Consider the following 8,172-nt stretch of genomic DNA (forward strand, 5'->3'; position numbering starts at 1 on the left):
GAGAGATTTTGTAAATAAAGTCGAAATTCATATTTGTAAATTTTCCCAACAACTAGACCACATATCACATGTGAAACTTATTTTCTTTTATTGTTTTGACATTTACATCATTTTCTTTTATTTTTTTAAAAACTGAAAAGGCGATCGGGGGGGGGGGGGTATAGTTTGAAAATGGGACCTTTAGTACCGGTTCATGGCACGAACCGGGACTAAAGGTCTCATCCCCATTAGTCCCGGTTCGTGCCTCAAACCGGGACTAAAGGTCTAATCTTTGGTCCCGGTTTGTGGCACGAACCGGGACCAATAGTTGTGGGCCAGGAGCGAGGCCCATTGGTCCCGGTTCATCCCACCAACCGGGACCAAAACGTCTAGATGAACCGGGACTAATGTCTTAGCCGCACGAACCGGGACCACTGCTCACATTAGTCCCGGTTCTAGACTGAACCGGGACTAATGGGCTGAGGCGGCCTGGACCATAGCCCTTTTTTCTACTAGTGAATAGCTTGGTGAAAAAAAAATACAAACACTCTTTCTCTGAAGCTTGAGCGTGCTCTACTGAAGCAAGCTAAGCTTTCATAATGACTATGTATATTGGGTGCTTGAGCTCGCTCAGATGCACCCGAAATATATATGACGGGGCGTGCCGGGTAGTCGTTAAGACGTCTGTGCACCCGTGACGGGTCAGCCTGGCACAGGAAAATGGCTGGTCCGCAGAATACCACGTTGAATACACGGAAAGGCACGGATGCACATGCGAGTGAATGGGAGAGATATCGAGATCATCTGAGCACGGGCTCAGAATCGAATTTTCGCTATACCTACTTTCTGATTCTAAAATTTCATGGTTTAGTTTACTCTTATTCTGCCCTCCTACTCCCTCCGTTTTTAAATACTTGTCTTTCTAGGCATTTCAACAAGTGACTACATACGGAGCAAAATGAGTGAATCTATACTCTAAAATATGTCTACATACATCCATATGTAGTAGTCATTTGAAATGTCTAGAAAGACAAATATTTAGGAACGGAGGGAGTACATGCCAAGAATAATGCTAATTTTGGTGCTAACAGTAGGGGTGCTCAGGTGTATAATGTCAAGGAACACACTAACAGGTTGTTATACCTGGAACTTTGTTCCTTCTGTCAAATCTAAATATAAATGCAACTGGAACATAACTATCACTCAAACTTTTGGCTATGTGTATGTCCAAACCTGGTCAAATTAGAACTTGCCTATACACCTACCTAAATCAAATAAACATGCAAACATGGTGTTCAGAACAGAGGAACACCACAACAGATGTAAACTCCAAGGTGTAAGTCAATATTGAATCTTCAGATATGTGTCTTGTTCAGACAACAAACAATTCCTGAACAAATCTGTGAAAATTTCAGAGATGCAAACATGCTAGCGGCTAGTTTTCTTCGGTACAATAATCTTTTTCAGAGATATGCTGGTGTAGCTAACATGTATTTTCCACAGAAATTTGCACTGAATTATATACATATATATATATATATATATATATATATATATATATAGGGTTTACTTTGTTTTTTAGCTATCATACAAAGTCCTGAACCTGACTTAACAAATTCATTAACTTTGCCACGTCTTCCATCAGAGGAAGGGCAACTCTGCCCATCCATGGCTGGACTAGACAACTGGAATGGGTCGACCTCTTACCTTAAGCAGCTCCTCCCAAGACTTCACTCTGCTGCTATCAACGACTCCGTACCTATAAAGAAGGCGCTAGAACTTAATGAACCCTGGGATCCGTTCCAACTGCTGCTCCTTAGATGATTTCCTTATCTTCAGACGCATTCTTCAGAACATTCAGACCAACACAGCAGAAGACGATAATGGGAGCTGCTCTTGGGGAAATCATATCGCTGCTCTTCCAAAAAAAAGTCTACTTTCAGTTCCTTGCTCATGATTAAGCCCCTTATGGTCCTGTAAGTGCACTACCAAGCCTACGGGGTTCGAGTGACTCACTGCTAAATGACAGACTACCCTACAGTTTCCCAGTCAAATTTTCTTTTATAAACTTTCTGTTCAGATGGCAAAAAGATTACCATCAGATTTAAAAAGAGCAAGAAAATATTAACTATATAAGTTTTGTAAACCCCATTTACCAATATCATGGACCTTTCCTGAGAAAAAAAACTGACATTATCTGAAAATTCCGAGGAGAAAACTTAGACGGTTCAAAAATAGTACCGAGGTGGAGGCGTCGACGATTGAGTAGCTGATGAAGCATCGTGGTGATCATCAACTAGATCACAATCAAGCTTGTTAGTTGTAACAACGATGTAACAATATCTTACCAGCTAGCTTATCCTTTGCTCTGAAAATATATACAGGTAGGAGCATATCCTTTGCTCTGCATGGACCCACACATAAAATTTCACGATGAACACTAACAAGCTTCACATAGATTCTGCACTGTTAAAAAAATTGTAAAAAATATGATTAGCCAGTAATGCACATTAAGCCTATTACATAAGTGTGCCCTTGTATGCAGAGAACAATTCAGGTCATCTTAAGAAGGATAAAATATGATCAAACATTGACTCCTTGTCAATTTCCAAGAAGCCGCTTAATATGGACCTCACTAAACTCAGAACACGCCAAGTTATCTGTTCAGATTAGTCCTGATATCTACAAACACAATGTCCATGGATTTGTTAACAAACTGTTCAGAGAAAGAAAGAAATATTTGGAACTGCTAGCAATTTAAACTATCCACAATCTTACAGGTTAAAGCGATTCACGCGAACAGATTTCAGTAGGAAGCATCACAAATACACCCGTCTAGCATGGAACCGCTAAGAAAAGAACACCTAAAGAAACCCACTTGTCTTACCTCCTCTAGATAATTACACAAGCACAGACTTTTACTTTCCAGTGGTTCAAGGACGTCTATCACCCATCTCAGACAAGCTTGAGATCAGCCTCTTGTCTAGCAACACGCCGATTGACTCAGCCTCCCTGATCAGCTGCCGGCACCTGGCCATCCTCCCTGCTGTGGCATAGCCTTCAATCAAATTACAGTATATGTCACTGGTCGGAACGAATCCAGCCTCCTTCAACCTCGAGAGGTACCGAAAAGCCCTTTCTGGATCACGCAATGCCACACACAGCTTCACGATGACCCGGTACGCCGGCAGGTCAAGAAGACAGTTTGCCTGTTCCATTTCCCAAACCAGGGCCAACGCCTCTCGGTGCCTCCCATCACGGGAGCGGCTGTGGATCACTGTAGTGTACATCACAACAGTTGGGTTCCCGCCAGACCCTCTGAACCAGCTGAACAGGCTCTCCACGGCTGCATACCGCCTGAGCTTTATGCAGACCTTCATGACAGCTGTGCAGTCCTGCTGTCGCAGGTCAAAATCTGGCCTCTCACCGAGCTCATCAAGCAGTGCAGCAGCGAGCCCATAGCCTTCAGGTGTCCGGGCAACCTCCAGAATCAGCTTCGCGTAGATGCTTGGGTGCAGTGTCCTCTTGTTCATCCTAGCAAGTTCAAGGAGCTTGCGTGTCAGGCCTACTTTGCCAGCCCTGATGAACCCCCTCGCCATGGCTTCGAGGACAGCGCGGCTCGCCGAGGGGACGCACTCCTCAAGCGCAGACTCCAACTTCAGCTCGTCGAAGCGCGCCAAAACCTCGATGGTCGAAGCGAGGATCCGGTCATCAGGGAACAGAGGCACTGCCTTCTGCCCCTGTGCCCAACACAGTGTCTGAAGCGCTCTCTCAGGAAGCCCCATGTGCCCGAGCTCCCGGATGGTCATGGACAGGGAGCCTTTCCGGAGGAAGGGGACCCAGCGGTCCAGCACTTTGCACACATCAGACTCCGGCGGGAGCGCAGCGATCTCCTTGGCAATCCCAATGAGGACCTCGGGGTTCTTGCGCACCTTGTCGCTGAACATGGAGCGTGAAGCCAGCCGGACGTGCTGCGTCGGTGCTGGAGTGACGGGTGGCCTCGTCTTGTGGGGCAGCGGCAGCGGGAGAGGCCTCTGTGTCGCCGGGTTCGGCGGCTTCACTGGCTTCCGGCGCATCGGCCGGGCAAACAGCGCCGAGATGGCCTCAATCTCATCTTTGCTCCATTCTGAACCACCCTTTTCCTTATCCGCAGGGGCGTCCTCTTCGTATGCCTTCTGCTTACCATATGGCGATTCCTTGGCAAAACTTCCGCTGGATGACCCAGAGCAAGAGACCCGAGAGGTAGACCGACGACCAAAGCTTATGCTGCGAAGTAACTTGGAGCCGTCCGTCTTAACCAATGCCGGTGCCAGGGAACTGCCACCGGGCAGCACGGAGAGCGGCGACCAGCTCGCCGGAGATGACATGGTCGGCGAAGAACTCTCTCCTCGCCTCTTCCTTCCGCCCCTTGCTGGGCGCTGCGACCGCCCGTGCTACAGGAACGTGGCACGGAGGAAGCACCGCGCGGTCGGCCGCTTGAGCCGGCGCGGCAATCCGACGAACACCTTGAGTGCAGCCGGGGGAATCGGCCTCCCTCAGCCCCTCCAGCTGGCTCCGCCCAGCCGACCTTGTCAGCTCGACCTGGCGAGCGCGGAAGGCGCCGTCCCGCCGGCCGCCGCGTGTGGGAGCGGGAGGCCGCGCTGCCGTGAGAGGATTTGGGGATTGATTTTTATCTCGCTTCGAGTCGTCTCAGCAGAAGCAGCAGGCAGCCGATAGATTATTTTTAATATCTCGCCTACTGCGCGAGATGTAGCTCTGGCTCGCCTACTGCAAGCAGCCCAGTCCAAGTAACGGATGTACACCTTCGATTCTCCGTTTGTTTCTTTTGGTTCGTTTTTTTCGGGTTTCTTCGTTTTTGGCTGGTTACTCACATTTCTTCATCGGGTTTCTTCAGTTTATTGGGGTTACTGTTGTTTTCCTGCTTTTCTTCATCAGTTTCTTCGGGAATCTTCGTTTTTATTTGGCGTTTATTCACCGGTCTTCTTCGTGTGTTTTTTAATTTATTTTTTCAACACTTGTCTAAGTTAAACCACATTGTGCATTATTCATATACATGCGGAATATTTTCTTATACACATTCAATGTTTTTAAAATACTTATTTTCAACATTTTTTAAATGGCACAAAACATTTATGTTAGAGCACGCGAACATTTTCTTACATTCAATATTCTAAAAATGTCACAGTTTTTATGAAGTGCGATAATATTTCCTTAAAATATCATGTACATATTTTTTAATGTTACAATACATTTCTATACTATGCAAACATTTTTATATTTTTTAGAAATATTTTCTAAAAATGCCACCATACATATTGTGCAAATATGTGAACAGTTTTTTTAATGTCACGCACACCTTTTTAATCGTGTGAAACATTTTTTTCTCATTACGCAGACATTGGTTTTACATTGTATACACATTTAAAAAATCCATTTACATTCTGTAAACGCGGGAACATTTTTTAGTTATCATGAACTGTTTTAGTGTTACCAACATATTTTAAAAGTTGCGCAGACATATTTTTTAACACTGCTTAACAAGCCCCAGTATTCTATTGCCTAATCTGAAGCTTACTTAGAAAGTTTTGGCTAGAGGCATGAGGAAAATGGAGCCTAAAGGATGACAACGTGGTGGGTACACTTGTAGTTTAAATGTTCTTGCGTAAAAAATAGAGAGGTACTTAGCTGTCAGTTGTAAAGCGGTGGTAGTTGTCACATAGATACACTTTTGCGGCTTGGTATCTCATCTTGTTGATGGAGGTGTATCCATCCTTCAATACGCTGATGATACAATCATTTTTATGGAGCATGACTTGGCCAAGGCGAGAAATATGAAGCTGGTGTTATGCCTATTTGAACAATTGATCGAGTTAAAGATTAACTTTCATAAGAGCGAGTTGTTCTGCTTTGGTAGAGCCAAAAACGAACAGGAGTCTTATAGGCAATTGTTTGGGTGCGAATTGGGGATTTTACCCTTCTCCTACCTAGGTATTCCGATACACCATCGTAGGCTGACAAACAGTGAATGGAAGTGCATCGAAGACCGATTTGAGAAGAAACTGAGCTGCTGGAAGGATAAGCTCATGTCATACGGAGGCCGATTAATCTTGGTAAATTCGGTGCTCACGAGTATGCCTATATTCCTCTTATCGTTCTTTGAGGTCCCAGTTGGTGTTAGAAAACGACTGGACTTCTATCGATCACGTTTCTTTTGGCAGGGTGATGAACTTAAAAGAAAATATCGGCTTGCTAAATGAGATATCATATGTCGACCGAAAGACCAAGGGGGTCTTGGTATTGAAAATATTGAAGTTAAAAACAGATGCCTTCTTAGTAAGTGGTTGTGGAAGCTCTCGTCCGGGACTGAGGCCATGTGGGCGCAGATCCTTCGTAGCAAGTACCTCCAGACTAAAACATTGTCCCAGGTCACAGTTAGGCCGACTGACTCGCCTTTCTGGAAAGGACTAATGAAAGTCAAACAATCAATGCGAAGGAAATATGCCCTAGAGGCAATAATAAAGTTATTATTTATTTCCTTATATCATGATAAATGTTTATTATTCATGCTAGAATTGTATTAACCGGAAACATAATACATGTGTGAATACATAGACAAACAGAGTGTCACTAGTATGCCTCTACTTGACTAGCTCGTTAATCAAAGATGGTTATGTTTCCTAACCATGAACAAAGAGTTGTTATTTGATTAACGAGGTCACATCATTAGTTGAATGATCTGATTGACATGACCCATTCCATTAGCTTAGCACCCGATCGTTTAGTATGTTGCTATTGCTTTCTTCATGACTTATACATGTTCCTATAACTATGAGATTATGCAACTCCCGTTTACCGGAGGAACACTTTGGGTACTACCAAACGTCACAACGTAACTGGGTGATTATAAAGGAGTACTACAGGTGTCTCCAATGGTGGATGTTGGGTTGGCATATTTCGAGATTAGGGTTTGTCACTCCGATTGTCGGATAGGTATCTCTGGGCCCTCTCGGTAATACACATCACATAAGCCTTGCAAGCATAATAACTAAAGATGTTAGTTATGACATGATGTATTACGGAACGAGTAAAGAGACTTGCCAGTAACGAGATTGAACTAGGTATTGGATACCGACGATCGAATCTCGGGCAAGTAACATACCGATGACAAAGGGAACAACGTATGTTGTCATGCGGTCTGACCGATAAAGATCTCCGTAGAATATGTAGGAGCCAATATGGGCATCCAGGTCCCGCTATTGGTTATTGACCGGAGACGTGTCTCGGTCATGTCTACATTGTTCTCGAACCGTAGGGTCCGCACGCTTAACGTTACGATGACAGTTATTATGAGTTTATGCATTTTGATGTACCAAAGGCAGTTCGGAGTCCCGGATGTGATCACGGACAGGACGAGGAGTCTCGAAATGGTCGAGACATAAAGATTGATATATTGGAAGCCTATGTTTGGACACCGGAAGTGTTCCGGGTGAAATCGGGATTTTACCGGATTACCAGGAGGGTTACCGGAACCCCCCGGGAGCCAAATGGGCCTACATGGGCCTTAGTGGAAAGGTGAGAGGGCTGCCCACAAGGGCTGCGCACCTCCCCCTCCCCCTAGTCCTATTAAGACTAGGAGAAGGGGCCGGCCACCCCCTCTCTCTCTCCCCTTTAAGGAATCCTAGTTGGACTAGGATTGGAGGGGGGAGTCCTACTCCCGGTAGGAGTAGGACTCCTCCTGCGCCTCCCTCCTTTGGCCGGCCAGCCTCCCCCCTCCATCCTTTATATACGGGGGCAGGGGACACCCCAAGACACACAAGTTGATCCTTGAGATCGTTCCTTAGCCGTGTGCGGTGCCCCCTGCCACCAAATTCCACCTCGATCATACCGTTGTAGTGCTTAGGCGAAGCCCTGCGTTGGTAGTACATCAAGATCGTCACCACGCCGTCGTGCTGACGGAACTCCTCCCCGAAGCTTTGCTGGATCGGAGCCCGGGGATCGTCATCGAGCTGAACGTGTGCTAAGAACTCGGAGGTGCCGGAGTAACGGTGCTTGGATCGGTCGGATCGGGAAGAAGACGTACGACTACTTCCTCTACGTTGTGTGATCGCTTCCGCAGTCGGTCTGCGTTGGTACGTAGACAACACTCTCCCCTCTCGTTGCTATGCATCACCATGATCTTGCGTGTGCGTAGGA

The 8,172-nt window shown here is 45.8% G+C and overlaps 1 protein-coding gene across 1 annotated transcript; it reads right to left on the reverse strand.

Annotated features, from left to right (window-relative positions):
• Positions 1–2,210: 2,210 nt before the first annotated feature.
• Positions 2,211–5,422, reverse strand: LOC123131803 (pentatricopeptide repeat-containing protein At2g01860). Its single transcript, XM_044551483.1, has 2 exons — positions 2,867–5,422; positions 2,211–2,275 (listed from the first exon to the last, which is right to left on the reverse strand). The coding sequence occupies exon 1, from the start codon at positions 4,344–4,346 to the stop codon at positions 2,913–2,915; it is 1,434 nt and encodes a 477-aa protein (XP_044407418.1). The 5' UTR covers positions 4,347–5,422; the 3' UTR covers positions 2,211–2,275; positions 2,867–2,912.
• Positions 5,423–8,172: the final 2,750 nt, after the last annotated feature.

This window comes from Triticum aestivum, chromosome 6A, assembly GCF_018294505.1.
Source record: "Triticum aestivum cultivar Chinese Spring chromosome 6A, IWGSC CS RefSeq v2.1, whole genome shotgun sequence".
Taxonomy (NCBI): domain Eukaryota; kingdom Viridiplantae; phylum Streptophyta; class Magnoliopsida; order Poales; family Poaceae; genus Triticum; species Triticum aestivum.

What these genes read in the sequence shown, in the direction of transcription:
- LOC123131803 (XM_044551483.1), bottom strand. Translation starts at nt 4,346, where the DNA reads ATGTCATCTCCGGCGAGCTGGTCGCCGCTCTCCGTGCTGCCCGGTGGC.